Source organism: Taudactylus pleione, unplaced genomic scaffold (assembly GCF_031769625.1).
Source record: "Taudactylus pleione unplaced genomic scaffold, aTauple2 ptg000493l, whole genome shotgun sequence".
NCBI lineage: Eukaryota > Metazoa > Chordata > Amphibia > Anura > Myobatrachidae > Taudactylus > Taudactylus pleione.
The window spans coordinates 1,682,907-1,701,787 of NW_028284895.1; the positions used below are offsets into that span (position 1 = coordinate 1,682,907).

The 18,881-nt window shown below is 45.6% G+C and overlaps 1 protein-coding gene across 1 annotated transcript in view; it reads left to right on the top strand.

Annotated features, from left to right (window-relative positions):
- The window catches only part of KCNQ3 (potassium voltage-gated channel subfamily Q member 3), a 306,708-nt gene that overhangs the window by 177,351 nt on the left and 110,476 nt on the right, over positions 1–18,881 (top strand). The window contains exons 2-6 of the mRNA XM_088449700.1: positions 6,463–6,553; positions 8,897–9,023; positions 12,363–12,538; positions 16,480–16,632; positions 16,827–16,937. Coding sequence (XP_088305826.1) covers positions 6,463–6,553; positions 8,897–9,023; positions 12,363–12,538; positions 16,480–16,632; positions 16,827–16,937 — 658 coding nt within the window. The remainder of the gene's footprint in view (positions 1–6,462; positions 6,554–8,896; positions 9,024–12,362; positions 12,539–16,479; positions 16,633–16,826; positions 16,938–18,881) is intronic.

The window sequence follows — 18,881 nt, forward strand, 5'->3', positions numbered from 1 at the left end:
GGCGCACGCTTGGCACTACTTTGTTGATGCACGTGCGGCTACTGCGCACACAATTCACAAATACAGAAAATAATTTTTTTTTTGGTTTGGACTGGAGTGTACTTTCGGGGGTTACAGCACCCTTAACGGTCAAGCCAGCCGGCCCTTTACTTATGACACAGGCGCACGCTTGGCACTACTTTGTTGATGCACGTGCGGCTACTGCGCACACAATTCACAAACACAGAAAATAATTTTTTTTTTGGTTTGGACTGGAGTGTACTTTCGGGGGTTACAGCACCCTTAACGGTCAAGCCAGCCGGCCCTTTACTTATGACACAGGCGCACGCTTGGCACTACTTTGTTGATGCACGTGCGGCTACTGCGCACACAATTCACAAACACAGAAAATAATTTTTTTTTTGGTTTGGACTGGAGTGTACTTTCGGGGGTTACAGCACCCTTAACGGTCAAGCCAGCCGGCCCTTTACTTATGACACAGGCGCACGCTTGGCACTACTTTGTTGATGCACGTGCGGCTACTGCGCACACAATTCACAAACACAGAAAATATATTATTTTTTTAGCACTTGGGGGGAGCACCCCTGATGGACAGAGCACCCCCTGGACAACACTGCAGCACTCCTTTAGGACTGGGACACTGCACAGGACTTTGGAGTGGACACAGCCCCTATGGAGAACTGACTGCACAACACAGTCCAGCCAGCCCCTATGGACTTTGAAGTAGTGGACACAGCCCCTATTAACAACAGCAGCACAGCACAACACAGCCAGCCCCTATGGACTTTGAAGTAGTGGACAACAGCAGCACTACACTACACTACACTACACAGCCCTAACTCCCACCCTCCCTCTTCACTGTCCACAGCCGAGTGAGAAAATGGCGCCGACGTGGGTACCTTATATAGGATCCAAAACCCGCGAGACTCGGAAGGCGGGATGATGACGTTTTGCCTCGATTTCAGATCCGAGTCAGGCGGGAAAAGTCGAGCCTGATTCGGATCGGACTCGGATCGGGGGGGCTCGGGGGGGTTCGGATTTCAGAAATCCGAACCCGCTCACCCCTAATATATATATATATATATTTACACACACACATACTGTATTGTATATACAATAACACACACATATATACAAAAACATACATACACATATAGAAATAATAAAACTGTACTTACATTCTATGCAGCTGCTGCTCACTTCATTAGGCCCCGCCCCCTCGTGCTGTACTGCCGCAATTTGCGGGTCATATGAGGGCGGGGCTTGTCGTGTTGGCTCCGCCCCCATTTCGGCAACGGTAGGAGACGAAATTGGTCCGTCAGGTGGGGTTTCTAGGTACTCAGGAACCCCTCCTGCACGCTCTAGTGGTGGGGGGGCCCTCTGTGTGTGGGGGGCCCCAGGGACGACCGCCCCTGTCGCTCTCCCCTTAATCCAGCCATGGGCCTATTTATCAACGTGCAGGGGCATTTCAAGAGAGAAGGGTGCCCATGTGCAGTCTCCGTCATGGGCCCCTTCCTCTCAGTCCGGCATCTGGCAGCAGACTGGGCTCAACTCGGCCAGCACCGCACTGATAGTCTCTGGGCACTAGAGTGTGCCCAGAGTCTATAGCGCATGTGCAGACCACCGGGAAAACAGCTGTGGCAGCCATTTTCCCTGTTCTGCGCATGACGACAGGAAAATGGTCGCGGCGGCCAGTTTCCAGACATTTTTACAGCTCTGACAGTGGGACTCCGGAGAGGTAAGTATGATATGAGTGCCACCCTGCACCCATTAGAAATATATGCCCCCGTGCAGCGGTAAAGCTGTTCTCCTATTATCATTTATTGACAGTCCCGTAGAGGTTGCTACTGCCATGGTAGTTACACCTTGGTTATTATTAGACTATATTGATTTTGGAAGTGTAAGTGCATACAGTATGTAGAAAGGATGGAGACATTTGCAGAATGTCCAACCCCTCTGTAGTTCTCGGCTGCATTATGGCTAGGAAACATATAGGGGCATATGTATCAAAGCTTGATTGATGTGAGATAAAATTGTGAGCTACATATCACCAACCAATCAGCTTCTAACTTACATTTGTTTAAGAAATATATTTCACAATTTTATCTCACATCAAGCTTTGATACATACCGGTATGCCCCTTAATGTATTAGTTTATCTGCAGCACTACAAGGAACCTGTTTTGCACAGAGATTTAATATTGTTTGGATAAAGAAGAAAACTAATATTGGCTACCTAACAAGTGCTGGTATAGTGTTTGGGGAAGGGAAACCTATTTCCTGCAGCGTAAACTAATTAATAGGAGAAAGAGACGTTCTAGCAGATTAGAAGCCCCAGGGTTCTAGGCATTTATTTGCTATTAGGTTTCTGGGAGTTAAATAGGGATTTATGACAGAGAGTTTGTGAATGTTTTGGCAGATGGGATGAGAACCTTTATATAATTGATGGCAGAAGCTGGGACTTGTGGTCCGACAACACTTGACTATACACGGATTTACTGATTTACGGCTGGCAGGCCATGTTGGGATTAGTGGTTCCACTGTTTAATAATTTAATGAATAAAACTCTGTGTATTTCCTGTCCCCATAGAGAATTAGAAGATGAATTTATGTGAAGGAACTATTCTCCCGTACTGGCACTCCTGTCTGTAAATAGAGGAACAACTAAGAAAACTTGGTCTGCAGAGACTATACAGCAGGGTTTCCGAAACTCGGTCCTCAGGGCACCCTAACAGTCCAGGTTTTAAGGATATTCAGGTTTGTGCACAGATGGTATAAACAAATTGACCGCAGTACTAATTAAGTCACTTGCGCTTAAGCATGGATATCCTTAAAACCGGGATTGTTAGGGTGCCTTGAGGCTCGAGTTTAGGATCCGCAGCGCATAGAGTGAAGTACTGTAATGTATGAGGTGCTGATTCACCGGCGGGGGGGGGGGGGGGGGTAATCATTAGGGAACGTTGAATTCACCAACAAGATCTGGGGGCCCTGTGGGGCAACAGTTATTATCATTAAAAAGAAAATAATTGATGTAGATGAAGAATGGAGTTAATGTGTCAAAGTGTCACTTTGTTAAGTGTTATCAGGTTTCTATGGTTTTAGTAAAGGTTGTTGCATTTTATCAATGGTACAACAAGAAAGTGTTGTACTAACATCTATCTCTCCATCGGAGATATATTAAGCCTTGGGGGGAGATGTATCAAGAGAAAAAGTGAAGTTGTCCAAAGTAACCAATCAGCTTCTAACTGTCATTTCATAGGCTGTGCTAGATAAATGACAGAAGGTGATTGGTTGCTTTGGTAACTTCTCCCCATTATCCCTCAGTTTTGTTGATGTGTAATGTGTGTGTGTCTGTGTGTGTGTCTGTGTGTGTGCCACTAATTGTGGCATGGGACTATGTTAACTCCATTTCGACCATTTTGATATGCAGTGAAGAGAGAATCGTCCGTGGTGCTTCTCTCTTCTGCAGCATCAGACACAGTGCAAAACCTTTAGAATCTCCCACGCATCTGGAGATGCCCCCAAAGTGCACCCATGAGCAGGGCCGAATTAAGGCTTGTGGTGGCCCCAGGGCAACTAAGTTGCGGGGGCCCCCTTCAAGCCACACAGAGCCAAGCCCAGCCCAGCCATGCCTCCAGTAGTAGTCCCCCCTCAACAGTAGTCCCCCCAGGAGTACCCCTAGTAGTAATCCCCCCTCTATGCTGTGTCCCCCAGTAGTGGTCCCAGCAGTGTGCAGTGCTCCCAATAGTATCCCCAGCACTGCCCCTAGTAGTACCCCCAGCAGTGCCCTTAGTATTAGTCTGTTCCCTCCGCAGCAGTGCCCTTAGGAGTGGTCCGTTCCCTCCCTAGCAGTGCCCTTAGGAGTAGTCCGTTCCCTCCCTAGCAGTGCCCTTAGTAGTAGTCCGTTCCCTCCCTAGCAGTGCCCTTAGTAGTAGTCGCCCCCCCTTAATCCGGCTCTGCCCATGAGACTATAGAGTAGCTGTTAAAAGGGGTGTTCCTCATATAGAAAATAAGCATAGCTTCCCTTTCAGGATTTCTAGAATACCATATATGAAATGTTGGTGGTCAGTTTAATGCAAGCCACCCCAAACACCGAAAGGTACTGTACTAGCAAGTTATGCGGGAGAGCCACCCACTCTTCCGGGGGTTCGGAGTCTCCTGCACCTTCCGGGAGAGTAGGTAAGTATGCCTTACTGTATTCAACTGTGCGCCTACCTGTCCCTGTTCCGCTTCTAAACACTGGGTTTTTTTGTTCAAAGACACTGTACTTGTCCCTCTGAATCAGATATGCGACACGAGAGAACAATAGTTTGTATCTAATCCCATACTGCAATTATATTATATATATATACAGTGTCAATCATCTGAACCCCTGATATGGAAGCATTTACATTTTCATCTGTCAGCGATGAAAGACGGATTTTAATGTCCGATCGATTTTCATTTTAGGTTTAGATGCTCTTTAAAACTAATGTTCTGATGGTCCAAACCTCTACATATATAAAAAAAAAGTGAAATAATGCCATTATCTGTGACCGCCTGGCCGAGACGCCTTAATTATGAGCCATAATGCTCTCTAAGGGCTGAGACGTTATTGATGAGAGAGAGTAGAAGAAGCCAGGTGGGAGGGGAAGAAGGATTTTTAATTTAAAAAAGATACCTGACATTGCCCCGTAGAGGGAGCGTCAACAAAGTACAAACATTAATAACGTTTGCAATAACTCTTTTCCCTGCCAGATATGCAATATATCATTGACTCTTCAGAATGTAGTGAAAGACTTTCAGAGCAGAGAACACCCTACTGTATGATTACCATAGTTGCTGACATAGGACTGTAATTTCCGGGCAGACTTTGTTCCTGTTAGGACGCATCAATACGGTGACACCAGAGCACCCTAGATAGACAGCGCGTCTGTGTTCCTCCAGCACCACTTAAACCAGTCATTCTAGTGCATTCTGAATAATCGAGTGATTTATAGATATATACACATTCACCTTTGCTTAAAGCGCGCCAAATAGCCCTGTTTGGAGCGCCACGGACTTAGATGCGCCAAGTGTCTTTTTTTTTTCTTAAACATACATATTACTATGATGATAAGGGTACATAGACTACTGGCTCGCAAGTCTGGGTACAAAAAGGCAACAGACAGACGTCTGATACGAGCGGCCACACCATGCCTACCGACTCTTACCGTTATGCTTAATCTGCAACTTTATGCTAATTCCTGTGTTACGAAAGTACGAGTCTAGTGACCATGGCGCGCTGTGAGCGGCTTTATGTGCGCCTACGATATGGATAAGACGCACAATTTTGGAAAAGTGCACATCGCTAAGCACCAAGCGTCTTGCGCCATATGACATAAAAACACTAGGTGAAGGAGGACACATCTGTACAGAAAATAGATGTTGCTGATAACTCGGTCAACGTACAGAACAAAAAGTTACGTTGTACAGTTGCTCTATATTATACCCCTTTCAGACACGCACCCTGGCAAATATACGACTCCGACGACTCCGACCAGGGTTTTTCAACACGGATGTAACCCGGGTCTCCGCCCATGCAAATTGGCCGGTGACTTGTGTGCTTGGGGAAGGGTGGAGACGGGCGGTGACTTGTGTGCTTGGGGAAGGGTGGAGACTGTATTGCTGTAATCATGGCGGACGAGTTGCTCATGTGTAGCCTGGAGTTCCTTGCTTCCAGCGTTTGCTGTTGTACACAGCCAATGAGAGTTTGATGCTAATGAGGAAATCTGTAACAACCCCAGGCAGCCCTGAACAGCCAATCAGCTCCTCCTGGGCGTGACCCGGATCTATAAACCTGGGTCACGCTATTCAGACATAAGTCGGGCCACTTACCCGGTTTGCAAGTCCTGGTCGATTGCAGGGTCATGGAACCGATACTGTCAACCCGGGTCTGATCCTTTCGGACATGAGCACGACCCGAGTCGACTCGGCTTGCCCCGGTAAATTCCTGGGTCTTTGGCTATGTCTGGAAGGGGTATTACTAATCAAAGACCTTAGGGCGGATTTACTAAAGCTTCTAAAAAAACAAAAATTGGAGTTGTCCATAGCAACCAATCAGATTGTATCTATTATTTTCTAGAATGTACTAGATTAATGATGGCTAGAATTTGATTGGTTGTTATAAGTACGGCCGGACTGGCAAATGTCAGAAGGGCAGCTCTGCCTCGGTATGCTGAGACGGGGCGTGCCGCATGACCACACTATGTGATGCGTGACCATGACCCTTTTTTCTCGTGCGTCAGCGGATTCTTGCCCCCAGTCCGTCCCTGGCATTACCTCCAATTTTTGCTTTTAGAAGCTTTAGCATACTTCCCCCTTATTAATTACTTTGGAACTGTCTCAGGAACGAATGATATGATCAATCATGCAAAGCACCTGTGTAACAAGGCTGCAAATGACTGATATATACAAGCGTTACATGTAGTTTCTTGCTTTCCAGGTTCCTTATAGTTTTGGGATGTCTGGTTCTAGCGATCCTGACAACATTTAAAGAATACGAAGATATTTCTGGAGACTGGCTGCTGCTTATAGTAAGTATGAGCATTTCTGCAGGTAAACAAATATCCACTGTAAATTAGGACTGTCTCAGAAAAAAAGGGACTGATGCCAACTATATATTGAGTTATTTACAATTTGTCCCACATAAGTTTTACGTTTTAGAGGTGAGCTGGACTTTATCCTATTTCCCCCACAGAAAGGGCCTGATTCACTAGGGATTGCAACTGCGATTGTAATTGCGATTACGCACGCAGCCGCACTGCAATAGTATGCTAAGCCATTGCAATCCCTATGCCGACGTAGCACAACATAAGGACGTCCACTTTACCTTACACACATCCGTAATCCTTAGCAAGACTGCAAAACCATCGGTAACATCGCAGCCTCACGCACACTTGCACAAGCTCAGTAAGACTTTACTCAGAAATTGCTAACTTCATCGCACGCTGTGAGTACTCAACGACGTTCAAACACACTGGCACGCCTGCGTTTCCCCGAAACCCCCCCTAGCCCCCCTCACCGGCACTTCCTGTCAATCACTCTGCAATGGGTCTGAGTAGTTGCGATCGGTAGTGAATCGGGCCCAAAGTTTCCAGTAAAGCAGTTTAGAGACATTTGACTGGTGGCCATTGCTTCAGTGATCCAAAACAATCTAATGTCACAGAGCTAGACCATCCTGTAGCCATCGGAGAATTGAATAATCCCGGAACTAGACCAATCTGTAGCCAATCAGACTATTACAATATTCACAGAGCTAGACTAACCTCTAGCCAATCAGAGAATTAGGACATCCCCCCATTGATTATAATAGCTCTGTCCCTATTACCAGTGTTGATTATCCCTGAATTGTGCCCCACTGATTATGTCTGCTTCATTGCCACTGTTATACCAGCATTGCCCCCAATGATTATGCCAACCCTGTGCGCCCATCCCCCCTGGTTCCTGTATGAGTCTCATCACTCCCTTATACCCCTTGTACACGACCTAAAAATCCTGTGTTGATGCGCATCAACCCGGGATTTTTGTCTGTGTTAATGGATCCACCCGAGTTCAGGGACTCGGGGATCTAACTACTTTGCAGGGTTGGCCAGGGGTCGTTCCCGTGACTCCCTGCAATGTAAACGGCGCGATCCGGGACACGATGACCCGGATTGTGCCACATGCTGCCTTACTGGCCGGCTTCAGTGGTGCTTGGAGATGACATCATCTCCAAGTGTCCACTGTAACGCCGGAAGAGTTGGGTCACTGCAGACCCGGCTCCGGTGTGACCGCGCGCCACAGTAGGAAAGGGGTAAGTTCCGTGTCTGACCCGGATTGGAACCCTGTTGCAACCTGCGGGTTAGACCCGGGACTTTGGTATAAAAGGGGTAATATTTAGTTAAGGGAGAATATATGTCATTCACATCAGTCCCTGCCTCAAAGGAGCTTACAATCTATATTCCCTATCACATGGACACCCAGAAGCCAGTTTACCTGGCAGCATGTGTTGGAGAGTGGGAGGAAACCCATGCAAACACAGAAGGGACATACAAACTCCACACCTATAGTGGCTAGGTCCGGAGCTGAATTTATAACCCTAGCCACTATGCCAAACTGTTCCTGGCTGTGAATCACTGTGCTCCTAGTAGGGATCGCTGGGACTACAACAACAGAAGAGTCTCATACAGTATTAATGCTGAATAAAACATACCGGCCCTATTTACTGGCTAATGATAGTATTTTCTCCCTTGTTGGCTCTACTAACGATATTAATTTGTATAAAAGTATGTTTCACTCTATGTTAACTGAATTGGATTTGCTAGTTTGTATCAGGGATATAAAGGACACCATTAAAGATACTGCTTCAGGCAACAGATTGGTTATAGATGACCCCTGAATAATTATAAGAAATTTAATAGGTAACAACAGAGGATTTTTCTCAGTAAAACTCATTAGTGTTTAGTGAGAAAATTAAAAGGACAACACTTACATCTAGTGGCAAGAAATGTGTACTACAGCACTAGCTAGCAAAAATGCAATCCAGGTAAAAAGAAGACTGCATTTATACAGTATATCTATTCTGAACAAGCAAAGATTTTATGGCAAACGCATTAAAGTTCATTGACAAAGCTGATAAAATGCAGACCTGCACTTTAACAAACTCTCTATTCCTGCAGCCGTATGAAGTGGATTTTCCTTAGATTTGCAAAAGATTTATCCCGTTAAATACTTGCTTTGTCATAAATGAAAGCATTCCTACAGTACATAGAGTTTAGCATCCGTTGCACTCAAGGGTTTTGCGAAACCAAAATACTCAAACGTTGTATACATGTACAATAATGTATGTATTTTGCTTTGAAAGAATAAATGGGCTCTTCATGTTTTTTCTCTTCCAGGAAAGATTTGCTCTGGTTATTTTCGGTGCAGAATTTGTATTAAGGATTTGGGCTGCTGGATGCTGCTGTCGCTATAAGGGCTGGAGGGGAAGACTTAAGTTTGCAAGGAAACCACTATGTATGCTGGGTAAGCTGGTTATTTGTCTGTACTAAATTTACTAATAAATATGCAGTCAGGTGCATAAATATTGGGACATTGACGGAATTTTCATATTGTGGCCTCTATTCACCACCACAATGGCTTTGAAATGAAACAAACAAGATGTGCTTTAACTGCAGACTTTCAGATTTAATTTGAGGGTAATTACATCCAAATCAGGTGAACGGTGTAGGAATTACAACGGTTATTATATGTGCCTCCCACTTTTTAAGGGGCCAAAAGTAATGGGACAAACTAAACAATCGTAAATCTGACTTTCACTTTTTAATACTTTGTTGCAAATCCTTTGCATGCAATTACAGCCTGAAGTCTGGAACACATAGACATCACCAGACGCTGAGTTTCATCCCTGGTGATGCTCTGCCAGACCTCTACTGCAAATGTCTTCAGTTCCTGCTTTTTCTTGGGGCATTTTCCCTTCAGTTTTGTCTTCATCAAGTGAAATGCATGCTCAATCGGATTCAGGTCAGGGGAATGACTTGGCCATTGCATAACATTCCACTTTTTAGCCTTAAAAAACTCTTTGGTTGCTTTTGCAGTATGCTTCAGGTCATTGTCCATCTGCACTGTGAAGCACCGTCCAATGAGTTCTGAAGCATTTGACTGAATATGAGCATATAAGTTTGCCCGAAACACTTCAGAATTAATTCTGCTTTTGTCAGCAGTCACATCATCAATAAATACAAGGGAACCAGCTCCATTGGCAGCCATACATGCCCACGCCATGACACTACCACCACCATGCTTCACTGATGAGGTGGTATGTTTTGGATCATGAGCAGTTCCTTTCCTTCTCCATACTCTTCTCTTCACATCACTCTGGTACAAGTTGATCTTTGTCTCATCTGTCCATAGGATGTTGTTCCAGAACTGTAATGGCTTTTTTAGATGTTGTTTGGCAAACTCTAATCTGGTCTTCCTGTTTTTGAGGCTCACCAATGGTTTACATCTTGTGGTGAACCCTCTATATTAACTCTTGTGATGTCTTCTCTTGATTGTTGACTTTGACACATATACACCTACCTCCTGGAGAGTGTTTTTGATTTGGCCAACTGTTGTGAAGGGGTTTTTCTTCACCAGGGAAATAATTCTTCTGTCATCCACCACAGTTGTTTTCCGTGGTCTTCCGGGTCTTTTGGTGTTGCTGAGCTCTCCGGTGCGTTCTTTCTTTTTAAGAATGTTCCAAACAGTTGTTTTATCCACACCTAATGTTTTTTCTATCTCTCTGATGGGTTTGTTTTGATTTTTCAGCCTAAAGATGGCTTGCTTCACTGATAGCGACAGCTCTTTGAATCTCATATTGAGTTGAAAGTCGACAGCAACTGATTCCAAATGCAAATGTCACACCTAGAATCAACTCCAGACCTTTTACCTGCTCAATTGATAATGAAATAACGAGGGAATAGCTCACACCTGTCCATGAAATAGCTTTTGAGTTGATAGTCCCATTACTTTTGGCCCCTTAAAAAGTGGGAGGCACATATAGAAACCGTTGTAATTCCTACACCGTTCACCTGATTTGGATGTAATTACCCTCAAATTAAATCTGAAAGTCTGCAGTTAAAGCACATCTTGTTTGTTTCATTTCAAAGCCATTGTGGTGGTGAATAGAGGCCAAAATATGAGAATTCTGTCAATGTCCCAATATTTATTCACCTGACTGTATATTGCCATAGAATCAGAATTACACTGGCACTATGGGCATGTAGGTGAATGTGGATATTTGCATGTATGTAGATTTACATGCATCTATGTGACCACAGTGCTTGCTTAAATAGCCGTCACCATTATCAGCAGGCACATGCACCCCTATAGATGGTATAAGAGTCCCGCCTGAAATCAGATGGATCTCTGCATACGTAGAAGGCTGCTGAGCCCATCAGTGCATCTTCGCTCCCTCACTAGGCTTAGCCTACGTGCCAGCTCCAAATTTCTGCTGCCTTGTTGAGCCCACTCATCCAAAAATCGAGATGCTGCTAAACTGTGTGTGACTCTGAAACGCCGGTATGTGCTCACGCTCGCCTCTGGAACATGGACAGTGCGAATAATCACAAGACCCATCCACAAGCGGACTTGGCGTGAAGTTCTGTCCTTGTAAGGGCCCCACGTTGTGTCATGCTGGGAAATCAGCAGTAGGCACCCAGGAAATTGCACACTCCATGGAATGGGCGTAGGAGGGCAAAACTGTCCTGGTCAGCACTAAGCCCTCATTTTTGGACTACCCATCCGGGGCATTTAGGAGGCAAGTATTTAACTCTCTAACGTCAGGACTTTTAGCCTTATGTATCATTTACAAAGGTAACACACATCAAAGATATATTTTGGGGAAAGTGTGTGTAAAATGTACAGAGCCACTTGTAGGTTTCCGGGAGAGCTCCCAAAAATTCAGGGATAAGTAGGCAAGTATGCATTATGTATGCAGGGACACCGAGAGGTGGGAAGCGGGTACTAATTACCCAGGCCCGGGTCTCTTGAAGGAGCCCAGTAGGGGGTCCAGGCCAGCTGCTTTGCAGCATGTGGTGCCGCTTCCTGGCACTGCCCATACTGTCGTGTGTTCCATTATTTTTTTTCTGGATGGGGTGTGCACACCTCCCAGATGTGGCGACGTCCCTGCCAGTACTCAAGCACCACTGCTGTCTCAATGGCCCTGTATATATGTCCTAAAAATACAAGGTCGCCCTATGTTCCCCTGCCCAGATGAGAACATGAAATAGATCAGCTTGCTGTGTGCAAATGCCCAATGCTGGCTGCAAAGACGGACTCATGTCCGCACCCGAACGACTTCCCTTTTGTCCATAGAAAGATAAGTAAATACTTCCAATGACGACTTTGGACCTTTGCCTGTGGAGGGACTACAATTGCTGCATTTTACAAATGTACTCACCTGTGCGTCAGACTCTGACCGGCAGTAAATGAAAGCCGATGTCTGGTTTTTATGCACTACACAAATCTGTACCACAAGCTATTGGCTAGGCCCCATATCCTATAGAGTGTAAGCTTGCGAGCAGGGCCCTCTTGTCTCTACGACAGTGTGTTATTACCCAGTCTCGTCCTATTACTGTTTTGTTCCCAATTATATGTTGCGATGGATTATGCTGGCACTATATAAGTAACTTCTAACAAATAAATAAATTATAAAGTATCAAGCTACAGGTTTCATGCAGAAAGGTATTTATTGCCCCCTGCTGGACAGAAATCATATTGCATAAATGCTTCATTATTGGATACATAACCTACTGCATGTAATAACACCTGAAATTGGGGCTGGGAAAAAGTGGTCACGTTGATCATTTTGTTTTATTGCAGATATTTTTGTCCTGGTGGCCTCCATACCCGTGGTGGCCGTGGGAAATAATCAGGGAAATGTGTTGGCCACATCACTCAGGAGTTTGCGCTTCCTTCAGATCCTGCGGATGCTGCGTATGGACAGGAGAGGAGGGACCTGGAAGCTCCTGGGGTCGGCCATCTGCTCGCACAGTAAGGTCAGTGCTGCACGGTCAGAACGGACGCCGGGAGCTGGTGGTTACCAGGGGAACTGAATGTAAACTTATAGCATCAATTCCCCAGCTGGCGCATCTATTTCTCGTTATTGCTTACTGTTCATTATTATTATAATTTATATAGCACCAATTGTTTCACGCTACAGAGAATATAATCATTCCCGCCATTTCCTGCCCAATAGGATCTTACAGTCTAAAGCGGAGAAGTCATCCTGAAACCCCCCAAAGAGTGGCAAATAAGATAGCAAGGCGGTGTAGGAGGCTGTTAGTGGCCACAAGGATGGTGTCTTTACAACTTTTATAAATGTAACCCTGGTAAAGGGTTAAAGTGAGTAGGGTATTGATGAAAATAAATATATATATTGTAAAAAAAAATCGATTATCTACACAGTGATATGTAATTAATTTATGTATGTGTTCTGAGGTAAAATGCTAATGAATTCATGCCATATGTGAAATATATATATTTGGTACTTTTTTTCTCTGTGGTGGGGATGTGCACCGGTGTGTGATGCATCTACACTGGAGAAAAAGGGGCGGAGTGATATGACTGGGAGTGATTTGGTTCCCGTCAGAAAAAGAGGGCCCGTTTAGAGGGTGGTACATAAGAGCTGTCAGGAGTAGCTGAGGGAGAGTCTGCTGATCCCTCCCTTCAGTGCCCACCCCCTTGTGTCCCGAGTGGCAGCTAAAGCAATGGAGGCTGCCGGGCGCAGGGGGGGTGGAGCCAGAGAGGGAGCTTGTGGGCTTGGCGGCCAGGTCCGGCTCTCATTGGCGATGGGGTGGAGGAGTCGCCTGCAGCTGCCCGGGAGCAAGGGCCTGAAGCGTGTGGCGTTCAGTGAGCGGGCGGCTCATGATCAGCTGTCAGCTGTTTCTAACGAGCCGGATCTCCCTCCTTCAAAGAGAGCTGCTGGAGGGGCCTCTCATGGGATGTAGTCTGGAACCCGACTGCCTAAATGCTGACCGCCGGCTTCCAGACTGCTTTATCCCGACTAGGGACGAATGACAGTTGTCTAAATGTAGACGCCTGTAATTTGCCCGACGTCGGGAGACCGGCGCCCAGCATCCCGATCGAGCGGATGCCGGGCGCCGCAGCGGACAGCTGCTGGGGGGGGGAGGGTTAGGTTTAGGTCTCCTGGGGGGGACTTAGGGTTAGGCACCCCCCTGGGAGGTTAGAGTTAGGCTAGGGGGAGGGAGGGGTAGGGTTAGGCAACCCCGGGGGGAGGTTAGGGTTAGGCATTCCCCCGGGGGACTTAGGTTTAGGTAGCGGGGAAGGGGGGGGATTAGGTTTAGGCACATAGAGGGGGGAGTTAGGGTTAGGCACAGGGGGGGAGGTTAGGGTTAGGCACAACCTAAGGAGGGTTAGGGTTAGGGGGGTTAGGCTAGTTGATACTTACCTTTAGCACGATCGGGATTTCCTCCTTTGTCGGGCAGCCGCTGTCGGGAATTGAGCCATGCGCCCGGCGGTAATACATATCTCACCCTCTCTCATGCATGTGGGCAGCGGCAGTAGCGCTGAGCCCATAGTGAGTAGAGTAGTTACACTACACTCACTTGGAAGCTCTCTAGTCTCACAGCCATCATACATAGTTATAGGAAATAATAGATGCAGAAGTGATACATAAGAGACAAGAAGGGCATCTCATTAGAGTACAAGTGACTATGGAGCAGCTGGAGCATAAAACCTACCACCTCCCATATACAGTACTGTCATATTTTACCATAGGAAAAGTTTGGGGGAGCAGGTCATTCATATGTACAGCGCCTAAGGATTGCAAACACTGACTTAGATATCTCTTATTACTTAGTTATTTAGCAAAGTAACTACCTGGACAGAGCTATTTCAGTGACCGGCATTTACAAGTAATGTGTTACTGGGATAATTATTACTTGTAGAATTGGAAGAAATCTAATGTTAACAAGTGAAACTGATAACTAGAATGCTGGAGCCGTAGTTTTTACAGCAGCCAAACTAGAGACACTTGTGCTGCTAATTGCAAGAGATACTTCTTATAAGGAAAGGATGAGCAGTAACTCATTGCACTGTTACATCAGTGGTATAACCACTTTAATACTTATATACTGAGGTTTGGGAGTGTGTATATCCATTATAAAGTCAGTAAAGTTATTAATCTGAATACAGAGTTACAACACTTATTGAGACTATAATATCTATAATTGCACACGTCAGAGAGGGAAGTGATATTGTTCATTTATATTCTGGAAAATAATATACAAGGAAGGTCAATCAATTAACCCTTCTGGAGGATAACTGTTCTAAGAGTCTGAGACTTCTCAATGTGTTAGCAGTATAAGACAACTGGACTTTATGATAGGTAAAAGTGAGGGTTACACTTTGATGTGAAACACTGTTATTGTATAAGTTGTGGAGGGTGAATCATAACTAACATAGGGCCGGCCTATGTTTGGCCGGCCACGCCCCCGGCCCGCCCACCAAGCGGGGCGAGCTGTCACTAACCATCGACAGCTCGCCCCCTTTGGTGCGAGACCCGGAGCGATGGAGCGCCCGTCGCTGTCCGGGCCTCGCGCATGCGCACGACGGAGCCATGCACAGTGGGCCACCATAGACCCGGTTGCGAGCGCTCAGCGCTTGCGACCGGGTCTGAATCAGGCCCGTAGTAATATCCATATACAGGTAGTTCTCATCACTAAGAAAATTACAATGGTCTCACCCTCATTCATCCCATTTGTATATAAGCATAGCAAATATTATGGTCATTGATGTAAAGTCTTGGAATAATACACTGTTATTATATTTTGCATTTGCTATTACTTTAATGTACTGCATGTAACTTTAAAATAGTTTTCCATATTTATGCATGCTTTGTTGTATTGCTATGTACGTTATACTACATACTATCCAAGCCAATGCATAATAGGGTTTTCCCAAGTAGGCCCAGACTACTACTGATACTTGGGTGGAGGCACGGAACTCATAGAGAGAAGGTACACCACTTAGAGAGAGGTTAAGGCAGGGCACAGTAGACTATATATAAGTTAGTAACCTGGTGACCCTTTACAGAGGTAAAAGGGGGGTTACATAAATGATAGCCAGCGGGTGTATTTCAGCAAGTAAAAGTGTTTACAGTATTTTGGGGGACACTAACATGTCTCCATTGTGATTTATTATGGTTTATATACAAGTAGTAAAATACTGTATGAGTAAAAAAAAAAATAGAAAGACCTGTAACTCCCATCTGGAAGTTGGAAAACCCCTTTCTCAGCAATACCACGCCGTACATATCCCACCTCATTACACCCATCTCTCTGCTTTTAGATACAATGACATGAACATTTTTTATGTCCTTATTGGTCATGTTTTACTATTTAACCACCTTCACAAGATTATTAACAGTGGCATCATCAGGGGAGTGTAGGGGGTGCGTTCCGCCTCGGGTGTCACCATCCAGGGGGGAGCCGGGCGCTGCACTGTGATGTTGTTGTGTAGCGCCCATGTCCCGCTCACTGAGGAGCTGGCGGTGGGGGGAGTGTCTCCGGGGGGGGGGGAGCCACACTCCCTTTTTGGATGCGCGCAGAGGTCTATTTGGCGCACTGGGGGATACCGACCCCAGTGAAACCACTGATTATACATTGGGAGGGGTGTCCCAGATCTATGTCCTGTATTTAATTATCAAAATAGGGCTTTTTCATAGTTATAATCTAGTCTGGAGATGCAAACTAAAAGCCACGAGTTCCCCCTAGGGTTCTAGATTGCTGTTTATTGAATCTGCCCCCAAGTGCCATCGCTTGGTGAACCAAATGAGATAAATGTTGCACCAAAGACTGCTTCATCTGTATGATTATCACAACTATGAACTTTATAAACTGACTGACCCTGAAGTGATTTGCCTTACCAATCCTCCAATACATGATTGTGTGTAATAATGTCAAATAATCCCTTCTAGGAACTCATCACTGCCTGGTATATTGGGTTCCTGACACTGATTCTGTCATCATTCCTGGTCTACTTGGTGGAGAAAGACGACCATGAATTGAATGAGAAAGGGGAGAAGATGGAAGATTTTGAAACGTATGCTGACGCCCTCTGGTGGGGACTTGTGAGTACAGCAATGGTGAAATAATTCTCATTGCCAATGATGATTTCCTTGGTGACATAACTACCTAATAATAAGTAATAACAGCACCCACAAAAGGAGCTTCTATTTACAGACATGCTCTAAACCAAGAAAATGAATATGGAATTTGTTGCAAATTATGTACAGACCTCTTCACATCTATACTCTTATCATAGATTACTCTTGCAACAATCGGCTATGGGGACAAGACTCCGAAGACCTGGGAAGGACGTCTGATTGCTGCTACCTTTTCCCTGATTGGCGTTTCATTTTTTGCACTTCCCGCCGTGAGTAGTGTTTTCCGATAATTATAATGGATAACGTTCCTATCGATCTTTATGGACATAGGGGGAGTTGTATCAAGCAGTGTAAAGCCTGGTGCAGTGTACGAGTGGAGAACTTGCTCATATCAACAAATCAGCTGCTACCTATCATTTTATGGAATGCACTTGATAAATGATATATATAAGCTGATTGGTTGCTATGAGTGATACATCTCCCCCTCGGTGGATGAAAATGTAATGCTAGTACATGTCTGACATTGTTTATGATTTAAATTCAAACTAATTCCATTTTCAAAGATTTGCCGTAGGATTTATCCATTGCAATGACAGCCGGACCTATTTACCAAAAAGAACTTGCGGAATAACCCCATAAAACACCCATTTTTGGGGGGATATCTGCAAATTTGCAGTATCCTCTGAATGGATCAAGGGGGGACATAGCAGATATGCTTTTTCTGAGATTTGCCATTCCGGAGCTTGGTCCCGGCAGCTAACGCCATCTAGAGGTGGCGTTAGCCATTGCAGCCTTTGGGCTACATACCGCAAAAGTTACAGGGAGTGGGATCCTTAGGATCCCTCCCCGGCAATGGCACCTTGTGCATGCGTTGTCTGATGGCGTGGCCGGCAGCCGAACTAAAACGTAATTCTATTTGAAAGGTGCCAGTAGTTCTGCACAGAGACATGAACGTAGAAGCATTGTGGAGTACAGGTGCGTATCAGGACAAGACTTGTGTAAATCCTCAGAGCAGGTATACACATACAATTCAGTTAGAGATTGAACAAAGGATGGACAGTGTCCGAATGGGTAAATGCGGGGGAGGGGACAGGAGGGACATAGGGTTAGATGGCCCTGCTTGTGAAGCTTACACTCTACAGGGAGGGAAGAGACCTGGCCAGGAAAAGGTTCTCCTTCATGTGTGTGCTAAATATTGCCCCACCCCACCGTCTCTGCCCCACACCAATTCTTCCCTGCAGGGAGAAATAATTTATTTTCTTATCAGACTGTTGTTAGGAGAGGAATACGGGATGGTGCATAAGGGAACGCTGAGGAATACCAGTATAGAGGGATTGTGAGGTTACTGTTCTTTTTTTTTAAATATAACTATTATGAAGTTCCTCGAATGTTTGGAAAGGACCTTACAGAGGGAACAAACCTCAAACCTTAGGTGCTGTATATTTCATCCAAGGAAAATATGAAAAGTACAGACGTGGTCAGATTTGTTTGTACGCCTCCACGGAAAAAGAAGAATCCATAATTTGGTCTGAAATTGACAAACCTAATTGGCAGCCAACATTGTTTATTCCATATTTAATAGAAATCAGACTTTGCATTAGATTTTTGATTCAACAGAAGCAATAATAAAACAAATGAAAACAGCACGGACACAAATGATGGGGCCCTGATCCTGATATCTTGTTGCGCAACCTCTGAATTCTGTAGCTCGCAATGAGACTTCTGCACCTGTCAGCAGCAGTGGCGGGCTGGGCCGGGGGGCAGGGTGCCATGTGCCCCCTGGGCAGTCTGTGGCTCTGTGACACAGGCTGCACCGCATGTGTAGCGCTGACCGGACGGAGTTCGGTCAGCGCTACACATGTGACAAACACACAGCCGCCGGCTCCGGCAGCTGTGTGTTTGTTTTGATCAGCAGCCAATGAAAGTCTGTCTGACTCTCATTAGCTGCTGCGCCCACTGCGAGAGCCGCTCCATCTTCCGGCTCCCGCAGTGGGTAATGGGAGAGATGTCATGGCGTTATGACGTCTCTCCCGTAATGCATAGCGGCCCGGCCCGGGAAGGACCGACGGAGGAGCGGATGGCGATGGCGGGAGCGGGGTAAGTGGTTTTTTTTTTGTATTACGTGTGTCTACTGGGGGGAGGGCTGGCACTACAAGGGGGAGACCACTACTGGGGGCACCACAAGGGGGGAACCACTACTGGAAGCACTGCAA